The following is a 16,242-nucleotide window of genomic DNA, read 5'->3' on the forward strand; positions in this document are numbered from 1 at the left end:
CCACAACAAACAACCAGATTGGACCGATAACTCCGTCCGCTTGGACATGTAGGAAACAAGGTCGGATGAGACCGGAGAGGTTTGTCGAGATTTTCCATGCATCACCAGGTCCATAACGTGGGACAATACTGGGTCAACGCGAGTTGCCTTCTTTATCTGAGTAGCAGTGATGGGTGTATTCTCTACCTGTTCAAAGTAGAAGATTTCCTTTTGGGCACTATCTTGGTGTTTGACCGGCAAAGGCAACCTTGAGAGGCCATCTGCATTGCCGTGCAGAGTGGATTTCCGATATTTGATTTCATATGTGTGTGCTGAAAGTAACAATGCCCAACGTTGCATACGACTAGCAGCTAATGGGGGAATGCCTGTGTAGGGTCCAAAAATTGATGTCAGAGGTCGATGGTCTGTGAGAAGAGTAAATTTTCGCCCAAACAGGTACTGATGAAACTTCCGAATTCCAAAAACAATTCCTAATGCCTCACGTTCGATTTGGGCGTAGTTAGTTTCTGCTTTGCTTAGAGTGCGTGAAGCAAAAGCAATAGGTCTCTCTTCTCCTGAAGGCATAATATGTGACACGACTGCTCCCACTCCATAAGGGGAGGCATCGCAGGCCAATTGCAGTGGTAAGGATGGATCAAAGTGCGTTAGAACTTCAGAATTTAGCAATGCATCCTTAGCTTTGTTAAACGCAACATCACAGGCTTCAGTCCACTTCCAGGCCTTGTTCTGCCCAAGGAGCTCATGAAGTGGTTTTAGCAGTGTGGCTAACTGTGAGATGAACTTTCCATAATAGTTCAGGAGTCCTAGAAACGAGCGCAGCTGGCTTACATTTCGAGGTGGGGGAGCCTCCACAATAGCTTTAACTTTTGCAGGGGCCTTATGAAGACCTGCAGAATCAATGATGTGTCCCAAATATTCAACAGAGGGCTTGAAGAATTCACACTTGTCTTTGCGAACTCGTAGGCCATACTCTTCCAGTCTTTGTAGGGTAGCCTCTAAATTCTTTAAGTGATCCTCTTCATTTCTTCCAGTGACCAGGATATCATCCAGATAGCACTGAACTCCTGACAAGCCACACAAGATCCAGTCCATAGCCCTCTGGAACAGGGCGGGAGCAGATGTTATTCCGAAGGGTAGGCGACAGTATCGATAAAGCCCCTTATGAGTCACAATAGTCAACAGCTCTTGGGACTTTTCATCGATGTGCATCTGTAAATATGCTTGACTCAGATCAATCTTACTGAACTTTTGTCCCCCAGCCAGGCCTGCGAAGAGGTCATCGATGCGGGGAAGCGGGTATTGCTCTGCACACAACACTGGGTTGACAGTGACTTTAAAATCACCGCAAATCCGGAGAGAGCCATCTTTCTTCACGATTGGAACGATAGGAGTGGCCCATGAGCTATGGGTAACTGGTATTAGGACTCCATTGGTGACCAGGCGCTCCAGGTCTGCTTCAACTTTTGGCCTGATGGCATATGGCACAGTTCGGGCTTTCAGATATTTTGGTGGACTGTCAGGTTTAATGTTCAATGTCACAGTGATTCCCTTCATACTTCCCAAATCATCTCCAAAAACAGCAGCATGTTTCCTTAGAATAGGGGTTAGACTGGTTTCTTCTTTAGTCATCCGGTGCACTTCTGCCCAGTTCAGTTGAATCTTCCCAAGCCAAGACCTACCCATTAAGGCTGGGTAGTCACCTCTCACCACAAACAGTGGCAATTTAGCCGCCTGTCCATTGAGCTCCACCTTAACATCAATAATGCCCAACATGGGCACAGCTTCACCTGTATACGTCTTCAGAACAGTTTTTGTTGCCTTAAGCGGAAGATGCTGTAGCTTTTCCTTATACACAGTCTCAGGAACCAGCGAGACAGCTGCACCGGTGTCTAGTTCCATGCGTATAGGTTTGCCCTCCAATAAAGGGGTTACCCAGTATTCATGTGAGCCCGCTGCCAAAGACAAAACATGCAGTGGCACTTCCTCTTGTGAGGAGGTGTCACCTTGATCATCCTGGGTCTGCTCTAGGGTATGCAAGGTTCCTCTTTTTGTCGGCCAGACCACAGGACTCTTTTTCTTTTGTTTACAGGCATACTCAATGTGTCCCTTTTTGCCACAGTGTCGACACACCAGGTCCTTACACCAGCATTCTGATGCCTGGTGACCCAGCTTACCACAGCGGTAACATTCTTGACTCTGCACCGTTTTGTGGGTCAGTTCTTGTGACACTTCTTGCACCCTAGGGGATGCACCGATGTATTGTGCCTCCCTTGTAGCCAGTTCCATGGAGACAGCGATATCAACAGCCTTCTGTAATGTAAGCTGAGCCTCTGTCAGTAGGCGCTTCCATATAGCTTCACTGCAGAGGCCACACACTAACCTGTCACGCAGGGCATCATTTAACATCTCTTTAAATTCACAGTGTTCTGCTAGCTTTTTTAAAATGGCTACAAATTGTACAACTGTTTCATCTTCCTTTTGGTCTCTTTTGTGGAACCTATATCTTTCAGCAATTACCAGTGGTTTTGGGGAGAAATGAGACCCCAGGATTTCCACAATGTCACTGTAAGATTTAGTCTCAGGCTTAACAGGGTGTAGTAAGCTGCGTAGCAGAGAGTAGGTTTTAGCCCCTACAACAGTTAAGAATATTGGCACCTTCTTCGCTTCTGTAATGTCATTTGCAATACCAAAAAGCTCAAAACGCTCAGTATACACATGCCACTGCTCTGTATTCTCATCAAAAGGCTCCAGGGGCCTGGTCAGAGTAGCCATGATTTTTAGTTTCACTTTCACAGTCAGTGCAAACAAGCAGCTTTTTTTGTTTGTTTGTTCTTTACCTTAACTTCTACTTCCTTCTGTTACTGGAGCAGCACCGAATCCCATCCTCGTCGCCAGTGTTATATCCTTGGGGCAGCCGGTGTAAGAAGCAATCACTTGAGGCCAGAGAGCAGGCAGCTAACCAAAACCTCCATTTTATTTACAGATATACAGAGAGCTCACTCAGCCGGTTGAAACCGGCTGAGCTAACCCATAATAATCTAACTCAGTTGCCATAGCAACAAAAACCATGACAACCAAATACACAACAGGTGAGAACATGTGAAAAGAAAATAAAGAAATGTGAATCTCAGATCCTAGTGTATGTTTGCAGGGCTGACAGAAAAACAGGTTTACTTTTAAATTGAACAAATTTGATCTGGAGTAATAGATAGGATAAACATGGAACTCTATGATGCAGTTTGACTTTGCAACGTTTCATCAGATACACAGTAGAAATCATAACGTTCCATTTGCTTCAGCAGATGGAAGGGCGGAGTCAACCCTAATAGGTTTAAATTTCCAGGAGGTTTTTATTTCAAAGTCAATGCTTTGATTATTTGAAACATCCCATTCCAGCTTGAGGAGTGAGGTGGGGAGTGGGAAAAGAAAGATATGTGCTAGAGGTATGAGCATGGGACTGGGAATCAAACTCCTGACTTGCATTCCTGGTTATTCCACTGATTCACTGACTCACTGTGTGACCTTGGGCAAGTCACTTAACTTCTCTGACTCAGTCTTCTCATCTGAAAAATGTGATTAATACTCTTTACTCGCCTCACATGACTGCCCCCTGAGCTGTTACAGTTAATGCTCCCAAAGCTATAGCTGCAGCATTGTGATTATTTACCACTCAGGCTCCAATGCCACATGGGGTGGAGCATGAGTTATTTTGCAATGACTGAGTTCTGGAGTGAGAACCTTATCCCCTTAGCCAGGATATTTTCCTCATAATCTAGCTCTGGATGGGCACAGTGCATGTTCCCCACACCTTGGTGTGTCTAACAGGAACCCCCCCATCCAAGCAACATTGCCCACAGCAAAAACACCAGTTCTAGACATATTATATAATGTGGCCCTTCCTAGGCCTCTCTGGTGCTATTTCAAAGAAATCTTCAGCAAGTAATGGGAGAAGGATTTAAATGAATGATTCTTATTGCCCGCTCTGAGGTGTGCTGAGAATTCTCTCTCTCAGGGGCTTGGCTGGCTAGTTCTTGTTCAGCTGCTCAGGGTCTAACTGATCATCATGTTAGGTCAGGAAGGAATTTTCCCCCAGGTCAGGGACCTTTGGGTTTTTTCACCTTCCTCTGCAGCATGGGGGTGCAGGTCACTTGCCAGGATTATCCAGGTATCTCACACTTAATCATTTGTCTGCCATTGTGGGGGCCTTGGGCCAGGGCCGCCCAGAGAATTCAGGGAGCCTGGGGCAAAGAAATTTTGGGGGCCCCTTCTATAAAAAAATTGCAATACTATATTCTCCTGGGGGCCCTTGTGGGGCCCACAGCAAATTGCCCCACTTGCTCCCCCCCACGGGCGCCCCTGGGAAAAATAAACCTTCCGCATTTCGGCACAAACCCAGTTTTGAGAAAACTTTACAAGGTATCACTGGTTCTCAGCATCAGCTAGTGCTAAAAGGCACTAAAGCTCATTAAAAGGGTTGGACAAATATTTTCCATCAAAACTTTTTCTGGATCGAAAACTAGGGGTTTTTAAAAAGCAGAAAAAAATCACGGACAATGTCTGCTTTCCTTCAAAATTTGTTGTGGTTTTTTTAATTGAAAAGCTGAAATTAGTCTGCCAAAACCTGAATATAGTTTGAGGTTTCAGAAGTGTGTGGCCAAATATTTGCTGCTTGCTGTGTTTGATTGTTTAAAGAAACAATAAAAAAATTCTGCTTAAAAAAAAATCCAAACCTTTTGAACCATCTCAGCTTGTAACCAAACACCTGAGCCCATCCAAGCAGAGATTTTTCCAGGTTTCTGATACTCTGCTGGCTTCCTTGACTCATATCTGTCTCCATAACTTTGGGTTCATTTAGGTTAGAACATAAGAACAGCCATACTGGGTCAAACCAAAGGCCATTCTGCCCAGTATCCTGTCTACTGACAATGGCCAATGCCAAGTGCCCCAGAGGGAGTGAACCTATCAGGTAATGATCAAGTGATCTCGCTCCTGCCATCCATCTCCACTCTCTGAGAAACAGAGGCTAGGGACACCATTCCTTATCCACCCTGGCTAATAGCCATTAATGGACTTAATCTCCACACATTTATCTGTTTCCTAGAGACTGGCTCCATGTGGTCCCTCACAAACTGGAGACGGTTACTGTGGGTTTCATGAACTGAACATTTGAGCTTGTTCCAGAATCTGGGATGAGCCTATGTTGTCAAAACTGAAATGCTCAAAATAGCACATGCATGTGAATGGACACAGGGTGCTAAAATTAAATTAATCCAGGGGTTCTCAAACTGGAGGTCAGGACCCCTCATGGGGTCACAAGGTTATTACTGGGGGTCGTGAGCTGTCAGCCTCCACCTCAAACCCTGCTTTGCCTCCAGCATTTATAATAGTGTTAAATATATAAAAAAGTGTTTTCAATTTATAAGGGTGGGGGGTCGCACTCAGAGGTTTGCTATGTGAAAGGGTCACCAGGACAAAAGTTTGAGAACCACTGAATTAACCCCTCTGAAGCCTCAGGGAATGCAGGGGAGGGGGGGTCTCCCTTGGTAGGGTTGGGAAGGATATTGCTCTTCTCATGTGATCCCTCCCCCCAGTGGCTAATTTTAAATGAAGCTACCCTCCCCTGACATGAATCACCCTATGGCACTGAAATTACATATAGACTATAACTTGGCATTTGAGAAGTGAAAGGGATGGTAGCCCTAATGGAAAAGCTAACAGCTTGGCTCTTCTGCAAGCCTCAAACTGCTGAATGAGCTTTAGGGTAGGGAAGGCTGTGCCTCCCAAACAGCCTGGCCCTGCCCCCTATCCGACCCCCATCCACTTCCTGTCCCCCGACTGCCCGCCCCCCTCAGACTCCCTGACCCATCCTGCTCCTTGTCCCCTCACCATCCCAGAGACCCCACCACCACCACCACCCTGGGACCCATGTGAACAGTATTAATAGATCATGCTATATTCTCATCAGGGGCGGCTCTAGGAATTGTGCCGCCCCAAGCAGGGCGGCACGCCGCGGGGGGCGCTCTGGCGGTCACCAGTCCCGCGGCTCCGGTGGACCTCCTGCAGACGTGCCTGCGGAGGGTCCGCTGGTCCCGCGGTTCCGGTGGAGCATCCACAGGCATGCCTGCAGGAGGTCCACCGGAGCCACTGGACCAGCGGACCGTCCGCAGGCACGTCTGCAGGAGGTCCACCGGAGCTGCCTGCCGGCCTTCCGCAGCACGCCGCCCCAAGCGCATGCTCGGCGCGCTGGGGTCTGGAGCCGGCCCTGATTCTCATAGCGATTGAAATTCTGCCTTTACAGAGGAAAAAGTAGCAGCCATAAACTTCTACAAGCAGAAAACAGGGAGGAGATATGGTCTAATGACCCAATCAAGGAACTAGGAGTCAGGACTCCTGGGTTCTATATCCAGATCTGCCACTGACTTGATACACAGCATAGGGTAAATAACCTCACCTCCTTGTGTCTCCATTTACCCTGCAGTAAAGTGATAACGATAAGTTACCTACCTCCCAGAATGGGCTGGGAGGCTTTATTAATTAAAGGCTATGAATAAATTTGCATAAAAAGCACTTAAAGTTTATATATAAATGAGGCATAAATTTTTAACAGTGAGGGTAATTCACCATTGGAACAATTTACCAAGGGTCTTGGTGGATTCTCCATCACTGACCATTTTTAAATCAAGACTGGATATTTTTCTAAAAGATCTGCTCTAGGAATTACTTTGGGGAAGTTTTAAGGCCTGCGTTATACAGGAGGTCAGACTAGATGATCACAATGGTCCCTTCGGGCCTTAGAATTTATAACAATGAATTAAAAGAAAAAACAATCAAGTTACCCAAAAGCTCCAGTCAGCACTCCAGTTATATGGAGCGGGGGCCTGCATTTTCTCAGTACATGCACCAAGAGTCTCCTCTGAATCTGCAAGCAACTGGCGGATAAGACCATGATCCACTTCATGGATTTCCTGTGAATCAAGCAAGCAAGCAAAGCATGTAGTTTGATAATAGAGGGGAAAGGTGTTGGAATAAAAAGTGGTTAACCAGTTTGCAGGCTTTATAAATAAAACCTTAAAGGGCTACATTTAACAGGATAAATGATGGGGAAACGTTTCCCATTTATTGATTCTTAACTAATGAATGACATTTTTCAATGTCAATTATATTATAAACATTGAAGTTTTATTTCCAAATGTCCCTCAACCCGGACATCAGTGTTTTGCAAACAATCAAAAGGCAGTCATAAATGTTGTTTTAACCACCATTAAACTGACAATCTCAAAGCAAATTATTAAAAATAAACTACAAAGGAATCCTTTTAAAAAAGAGAGAGAGAGAGGGAGAAGATCTGGTTTTACTGATTCCAATCTTAATTACTCACTGCCCATACACATGTACATAAACACAGCAGTTCAGAAATGTCAAACTGTATTATTATTAATACTTTATTCATATATAGAGCTTTTCATCAGTAGATCTCATAGTATTTTACAAAGGTGATCCATAGCATTAGCACTATTCGCAGATGGGAAAACTGAGACAAAGAGGCAAAGTGACTTGCCCAGAAGACCAGTGGCAAAGCCAGGAATCAAGTATCAGAGGGGTAGCCGTGTTAGTCTGGATCTGTAAAAGCAGCAAAGAATCCTGTGGCACCTTATAGACTAACCGACGTTTTGGAGCATGAGCTTTCGTGGGTGAATGCCCACTTCGTCATGGGCTTTCGTGGGTGAATACCCACTTCGTCAGGGGTATTCACCCACGAAAGCTCATGCTCCAAAACGTCGGTTAGTCTATAAGGTGCCACAGGATTCTTTGCTGCTTTTACAAATCCCCGAATAAAACCCAAGTCTCTTGAGTCCCAGTCCAGGCCCCTAACCACTTAACCACACTGCCTGTAATATCCAATAATGCCTGTAAAAAAGACAAGACAACTATCACAGGGTGGCCAAACTTACTGACCCTCCAAACTGCATATGACAGTCTTCAGATATTCGAGGGCCGGGCCATGCCTGCTGGGGCTCAGGGTTTCAGCCTTGCTCCTGCTCAAGCCCAGAGCCCCAGCAGGCTTGCTCCATGGAGCTGAAGCCCAGAAAACCTCCTCCCCACTGGGCAGAAGCCAGAGGTGACATGTGGGGGCCACATGGGGTCACATACCCTCCCAGATATTAGCAAGGGTTTGTTGGCCCCACTCAGTCCCATAGAGCTGCTGGGCCCCCTCTCTGTGCGGCAGCTGCTGGAGCCAGCAAGCTGGGAGCTGCGGCCATGGGGAGAGGCAGCAGCAAACAGCTGGGAGCTGCAGGGAGCAACAACTGCTTTTGTTGCTGCCTCTCCTTGCAGAGCTACAGCAGCGGCCCCTCCCTGCAGCTCCCAGCTGTTTGCTGCTGCCTCTCCACACAGAACTAATACCTGGGAGCTGCAGGGAGGGGCCACTGAGGGTAAGAGGGGGGGCATGCCTAAGGGAGCGTGACTCAAGCTGTTGGGAGGGGGCGAATCTTTAAATTGTGCCCCCTCCCCAGCAGGCACCAGTTGTTTCTGACAGAAGCCCCTAGTTCCACTACCCTCCCACAGTTTTCCCACCACACAAGTCTGGTAGGTGGAGAATGGGGGGGAAGGTTCGTGAGCTGCACTTTAACTGTAAAAGAGCCACATGTGGCTCACGAGCCGCGGTTTGGTCACCCCTGCACTATACCATTTTTAACAAATGGAGCCACCATGAGTAAGGCACCTTGATCTGCTCATCAGCTCACTCGGGGGGCGAGGGTGGGGTAAGCCCACTGATCAGCACCATACTACTCTCTGCTGGGGTTGCCTAAGGATGAGCATGGCACCAATCACAGGAGCACTCCTTACTCTGCCTGCTTTGTTCATGTTCAGTGCTCTTGAGCTCAAGCAGAGAGGGCCAAGTGACAATCACAGGAGCTCTCCCTTTGCAATGAGACAGAATAGAGGAAACACTCAGCCACCAGGGCAGCTACTGTGTCTCCTCCACTAATAGGAACACCTGTCACAGAGCAATAGATGCCAACCTTTTCCACCTCAGGAGAGAGAAAGATGAGATGCTCTCACCTCCCTGATGGGATATAATGAGAGGCACGTGTGGGTGAGAAGACAAGTGTGTTTTCTCAAAATGTCTCATGGGCGTGCAACCTTAATTCTAAACAGCTGGGATTCACCATGGCTATTGTCTACATATCACCCCCAAAAACTTGTTAGTGCAACACAAGGAGCCTGAATTTCCTGACCATTTATACAATTATAATTAAGAGATTGTCACAGCAATCTTAACTCAGCTCCCTTGTGTGTGTTCATTATAGTGGGGTCTTTCAGAGTACAGCTTGCAACACTGCTAGCTAAAATAATCTCATTTTGGGAAGTCTGACGCTTAGAAAGGCCATAGGACAGATCAACACTAGGCTATGGTTTAGAACCCAGCCCAGATCATTAGTGACCAAAAGTGGTTACCATCTGATGGATGCTCGGTGGCTATAAGAAAGGAGAAGGCAGGTTGCCAGCCAGTTTCTAGTAGGCAGGAGGAAAACCATAAAACTGGCATACTCAGCAAAGCCAGGACAGCCATCTCCTAAAGCAGTCCCTGCAGAACAGAGGCCAAGCATCAGGTTAGTGTGGGGAAGCAGGCATCACCATTGCCCGTGCTGTATGCTCTGTAGATAGCTTATTACAGCTTCCAAGGCTTCATTCCCTCGGATACCTTTCACCAGCACAGCTATCATTAAAAATATAGAATATGTGTTTTCAAAGTAGATACCTGCAAAAGGGATGTGGAATATTCATTTTGAATTCATGCACCATTTCCTGTCCTAAATTTGTACAAAATCTACCCTCAGGAAAACAGCAGCTAACAGGCTTAAGCAAAGACATCATAACCGCCAGGATCCAGGGATCCCAACAGAACAGTGCTGTGGGAGTGAGTCCCCAGCCTACGAGGCAAAATCAAGTTTTGAATGTTGCTGCCAAAGAGTGGGACAAGCAGGCAGCCCATTCCCCTGAAGACACTGGCCGTATATGTGAGATGAAGTGCAGAAAGCAAGCTGACTTACTACCCCTCCCCATCCCCAGTCCCCATTCACAAATACAGGAATGATGAGGGAGCAAGCAAAGGAGCCCTTCCCTGCAGAGCCCTGAGTGAAGACAGACAGCCCCATACCAATCAACCCTCACATATAGTAGAGATGAGGGGTTACGAGCAACACCACTCCTCTTAGTCACAGTAGGCCAGGGGTGGCCAAACTTACTGGCCCTCCAAGCCACACACAACAATCTTCAGAAGTTTGAGAGCCGGGGCACATCTGCCGGGGCTCAGGGCTTCAGCCCCACTCCTGCTGAAACCCCAAGCCTTGGCAGGTGCACCCCACAGGGCTGAAGCCTCTAGACCCCCCTCCCTGCTGGACAGAAGCTCTTACCCCACCACCCCACTGCAAGGCAGAGGTCCTGTCCTGAGCTACCCCACCAGTCTGGTAGGCAGAGAATGGGGGGCACATGGGGGGTTTGCGAGCCACACTTTACCAGTAAAAAAGCCACATGTGGCTTGTAAGCCACAGTTTGGCCACCGCTGTAGTAGTCCCTATCTATGCAGCTTGTTGCTTTAACAGCTGTTATTGGGTAGCTAGCTTGCAAGGGAACAATAGCCCAGCAGCTGGCATTACAGGACTCAGGATGAAGCAAACAAACTGGTTGAGCCGTTGGTCTCACATACACAGAGTTTGAGGAGACTATTAAAGCTCTGGTTCAAAAGCCAAGTGGCTTAAAAAGCACCCCCCAAAAGGAGCAGGCCCCTAGCAAAGCTAGAAAGCAAACATTAAGAAAGAAGGATCAAATGCTTACCATAGAGAGGAGAAAGAGATGCAACCTGCAAGCTGATTGCCTCTAAAATGAGCACCATAGGCCTGCAGCGGCTGCCTTATCTGCAATTTAAAGGGCCAGCGGCAATAAGAAGACTATGTGGAGAAAGGCTTCTATATATAAAAGGAGTAAACCTGACACTAAGAGAGTTAGCTGATATCTAAGTGCTATGGAGAACAAGCTGGCTAATGAAAAGAGATATGAAGCTAGCCACCTGAGGGTCAGGGCCTGGTATAGAGCTCCCCTTACAGCTAGCACCTTCCTTAGCATGTTTAATATTGCATGCAGGGACATCTAAATTTTTGTTCACAGCCTGAAAAATAAATCACATTTTGCCTACAGACTCCTGTATCCTATGAGTGAGTGGTTTGGTGGAGAGCTCCTTTGCATGGTCCCCACTTCCTCAACAAAGGGAAGATGTTGGTTGCCTCCCTGGCACTCTTCCCATCTCATGCCCCCTAACTCCACAAAGCCCACTCTGCAGAGAGAGGGATCTGCAGCTGGAAGAAAGTATTGTGAGGGGGAACCATGAGGGATGCATGTCCCACCAGTCCCAAAGAGAAGCAAGAAGAGCACTAATACAGCCTGGGGATGCCTTAACTCTTCTGTTACCCTCTCTGCAGTGGGGAAACACCCCTTAAAAGCTGTGTCCCTTGGACAATGACAGCCTGTCTCCAAAGATTTCAGAAGGGAGACGGTATCCCAGAGCTGGTGCAGGGTCACAAAGCTTCCAGCACAGAAGGCCCTACTCTCCTGGGAATCTGGAGGGGACCCTATTACCACGGTCCTTGTGCCCAAAAGGACGACTCAAGAAAAACTCCACGAGGGGACCCTCACTGGGTTTTCCCACTCTCCAGCCCCACAAATAGTTTCACAGGAAGAATGTGTTCTGGGCTGTAGTTCTACCAGCACACCTTCATTTCTGTTTTCTTTTACTGTTAACTCTGTAACTAGATTTAAACCTGAATAAAGTAAAATCAATAAAAATAATTCAGAAATCCAACTTCTGTAGTGATTAAGAGCTAGGTGTTGTTATTATTTATTTTATTTTATTTTATTATTAGTGTTGTTTTAGTGGTATGTGATGAACTGATCCCTAGCCATTTAAAAAGGACCTTCTTCTGAATGAAAGGTCTGTATAAATATGGAGTGATAGTAGGCATTTTATGTCGTGTAGTCCATGAATCTGATTTAAAAAATTTATTAGGATGATGTTTACCAAAAAAAAAAAAAAAGTGAACGGTACAGAGTTTAAGCGTAGGAGTTTCCGGTTATCAGGGAATAACACACGGATTATCAAGGAGTACAAAGTTCGATTTAAGATCAGATGGCGTAAGGAATACATAATCTGCAAAATCCCTGATTGGGGGTAAAAGGTTAATAGGTCAAAGTACAGACATTGAGATATGAGGGTATGTTGTACTTAAAATAGCTATGTTTGGGTGTGGAGTATAATGAGTGGATACGATGATGAGGATGTCATTTGGTGAGATTTAATGTTCAGTGAGCTTATGGTTCTGGTTCATATGGTCCAATGGAAAAAGTCTCTCGGTCCCTTTCTCGTAGTCGATGCACGATGTCGCTCCGGCTCACGCCTCCTGGTACTGTTGGTGGCTGGTGATGTGTTCGGTGTAGATGTCCGTGGACCATTGGATAGTGTCTGAGACCATGAGGAGCCGCATGAGCCGTGCGTAGCGTCGACTGATCCTACACAAATGCATTACCCTAATTTAAATGTAAAATGAATTTTAAATGCTATTCCACAGAGCCACCTATAGGGGAAAGAGTGAAAACCTTCCTTCAAGGAGAAGAAAGTAAACTTGATATATAACTGAACAATGTTTCAAAGTAGTCTAGCCCCAACATGTTTCCAGCCCTGGAGCACCCACAGAGTCATTGCCTATGATGGGGATGAGAGTAAATAAAAAACAATGGTTTTTAGATTCAAGCACGCACAAGAGCTTGCTGAAGATGTGTTCTCTGAGGGAGCAATCATCATGAATTACTTTATTTCGTAAGTGTTTTGATATACCATCAGGGCTGCCCAGAGGGGGGAGCAAGTGGGGTAATTTGCCCCAGGTCTCAGGCCCCACAGGGGCCCCTACGAGAATATAGTATTCTCTAGTATTGCAACTTTTTTTAATGGAAGGGGCCCCCAAAATTGCTTTTCCCCAGGCCCCCTGAATCCTCTGGGCGGCCCTGTATACCATCCATGCTCTCCAGCTTTTGGTTACATCTATGACAGATTTTGGTTGCACCCTACACTCTGCCAGATTAATGCATCTTCTTCCCCTGGTTTCTTTCTCTCATGGCTAACTCTGTGTCCTTTCTCACACTGCCCTTTATTCCTGGAATATTCCTCTTGATCTTAGGCATTTTGGGTGAGATTTGGAGCCAAATGTTCAGACATGCTCAGCACCCAGCAGCTCACAGAGTGATGCTTGCAGTTAGATTTTCAAAAGAGCTCAGGATGCACCTTGCACCCAACCTGCTGAGCTCTTTTGAAAAAAATGACTATGGCTGCTGAGCTCACTTGAAAAGCTGGCCCCATGCAATCACATTCTTCTTTAAATACCTCCTGAAGCCATGAGCTCATTGGTTGAATAATTTCTTCTCCACCACTCCTGCCTGACTGGTGGATTTTACCCCTTCAGGCTGTAAGTATATTAATAGCATATCCAAAATAAATAAATGAAACAGTAAAGCAACCAAAACTTGTACATAACAAAGCGTATCTCATACTGTTTTACTGTTTTATAACCCCCATCCTTCTCATATCCCTCAGCCTTTGTCTGTCATCTCTTACCATGGTCTAATTTAGGGCCGAACCCTGCTCCCACTGAAAGCAATGGGAGTTTTGGCATTATGCCACCTCAGGTTGTGATCACGTCAACTTTTGGGAGGCAATATGGGCAAGTGGAAAGAGTATTGGACTGGACTCAGGACACCTGGTTTCTATTCCTAGCTTGGCCACTGGATCTTCTTGAGCAAGTCACTTTGCCGCTCTGTGCCTCAGTTTCCCCATCTGTAAAACAGGGATAATAATACTGACCTACTTTGAGATGTACTGATGAAAAATGCAATATAAGAGCTAGGTGTTTTTAATTATTATTATTATTTTGCTACTGACTTCAATGGGAGCAGAATTATGCTTGTAAGTTGAGTGTCAGAGGGGTAACCGTGTTAGTCTGGATCTGTAAAAGCAGCAAAGAATCTTGTGGCACCTTATAGACTAACAGACGTTTTGGAGCATGAGCTTTCGTGGGTGAATACCCACTTCGTCGGATGGTCTATAAGGTGCCACAGGATTCTTTGCTGCTTGTAAGTTGCAAATTCCTTAGCAGCATGGACTTGTTTAAATGTCTTTAAAAAGCCATTCACATCTATCATACCTGTTGTATTTCCGGTAAAAATAGAGATTTTTTCTCCTAAGTAGATACATTTGACATGAATGCACTTTAACTATGAAAGTATGAAACTATGAAACACTCTCACTTCTCTCTCCTTTATGCATGAAGACATCCTCTAGAATCAGGTGGCTGTTTCTCTTGATTATTATCTTTATTTATTATGTGTATTGCAGTAGCACTTAGGACCCCCCCCCGTCATGGGGCCGAGACCCCACTGTGCTAGGTGCTATACAAACTGTAGTTAATTGTTCGCTTCACTCATTGTTAAGTAATAAAATATGTAAATACATAGTAAAAAAAGAAAACCAGCTTCTTTACACTATCTGAGGTCAGTAAAATAAACAAAGAACGCTAACAGCATAATGAAAAGTAGGTTCGATTTTTAGTACTTTCAGTTCCAGCTGAATGTGTTAGTATTAACTCAGGTAAGGCATATTCTTAATATAGGTGTGTCTAGTCAGTATCCTTATCAATAAAGACCAAAATTTCCATAATTTCAGGCGGTCAGTTTTGGGGACCCCTCTGGAGACAATTCCAACTGATTTCTATTGGAACTGTGAGTGTTCAGCATCTCTGAAAATCAGGCCAGGAGAGGTTCAAGTTGGACGCCCACAAATAGAGGGACACAACATTAGTGGGCACATTTGAAAATACATGCCTTTAAATCCCTACATTATAAACACAAATTGAGCAGTGTGGCAAAGAGGAAAAATTCCACCTCAGTGACCAATGGGTCAATGAGAAGCTGCAGGGGGCAGAGATGCCTCAAATTGTGGGCGGTGAAGAGCAATGTATCAGACATGTGGTCATTCAGAGGACTGGGCCTGGTGAATCGGGGGGGCTTGAAACACAGCAGACCATGCATGGGGCCTACGTGTTTCAGGTCAGAGAGGCCCGTCCAGTTGCAGTGGCCAGGGGTCAAGAACTGAGATGCCGTGGGCGAGGGAGGCGTGGGATACAATGGGTCATAGAGTGAGGCTGGTGTGTGGTTATGGGCAGTATGGGATACAATGGGCATGGGGGCCTGGGATTTGATAGGGAGATGCATGGCGAGTGCTGTGGGTCTTCTCCTCTGCGACTTCTCTGCCCCAGGGTCCACAACCCCCATCCTGGCCTATGGAAGGCAATAGCCCTGTTACCTGTTGGGGGCTCAGAGGAGTCTTGGCAGGTTCCATCCCCTCCAGCTTCAATCTTGGGCCCAAAGGCCTCTCCTGCCAGAACACAAGTCTCCCGCTTACAGCCCGTGCGCAGGCGCCGTCTCTCCACAATGGGCAGGGCTGCTCCTGCCAACTCCCCACAAACACCTGGTGCACCTGCGTGGCTCCCTCTAGCAGCTGTTAGCAGCCACTCCGGGTTCCACCCTCCCCCGCCCAGCCACGCTCGGCAGCCATTTTGTTTCCTTGATTATTTGTGTAAGCAAGTGGTGGCAAAAGGGTTACACATGTACTTTGCACTTGCCTTGCTTTAATTAACCCCACCCCCACAGGGCACAACCCCCTCAGACTTCACCCTCCCAATACAGCCCCTCTCCCCATCCAACCCCCAAGGCACAGCCCAGGAGGGGTGCAGCCATCCAATACAGCCTCTTGCCCCTGTCCGAGGAACCTCTTCCCCCGACACAACCTGACCCTTTCTGTTCCCTCCCCCTGGGATCCCCATCAGATCCCACTCTCATAGCCTGGGAACTCCTCTTCCAGCAGAGCCCTCTTCCCCCAAACTTGTGTTTCTTCATCCTTTTCCTTCCCCAACCTGGCAGCGCTGCCTGTCCTGTGACAGTGAAGCCTACATGTGCTCCAGCCAGAGAAATCCGCTTCTCTTGCTGCTTTTCAGGGAGGCCATTTGAGGCCTTTGCTGTGGGAAGCATTATGGGCCATAAACTACAGTGCTCTGGCAGTCACCCAGTGTCACATTACTCAAGGTGATAATGATCTCTGTGACTGGCGTCCCCACCCAACTGCTGGAGCAGACAAGCCAA

General features: G+C 46.7%; 1 protein-coding gene across 2 annotated transcripts in view; it reads right to left on the reverse strand.

Moving 5' to 3' along the window:
- Window positions 1-10,946, reverse strand: part of GRAMD1C (GRAM domain containing 1C) — an 85,765-nt gene extending 74,819 nt beyond the window's left edge. The window contains exons 1-2 of one of the 2 annotated variants that reach the window (XM_045003975.1): window positions 10,840-10,946; window positions 6,837-6,965 (exon numbers count right to left, since the gene is read on the reverse strand). In XM_045003975.1, the coding sequence (XP_044859910.1) occupies window positions 6,837-6,965; window positions 10,840-10,842 (132 nt within the window). In that variant the 5' untranslated portion in view covers window positions 10,843-10,946. The remainder of the gene's footprint in view (window positions 1-6,836; window positions 6,966-10,839) is intronic. The other variant, XM_045003985.1, reaches the window with a different exon arrangement.
- Between the last annotated feature and the right edge of the window lie 5,296 nt (window positions 10,947-16,242).

The sequence above is a fragment of the Mauremys mutica genome, chromosome 1 (assembly GCF_020497125.1).
Source record: "Mauremys mutica isolate MM-2020 ecotype Southern chromosome 1, ASM2049712v1, whole genome shotgun sequence".
Taxonomy (NCBI): domain Eukaryota; kingdom Metazoa; phylum Chordata; order Testudines; family Geoemydidae; genus Mauremys; species Mauremys mutica.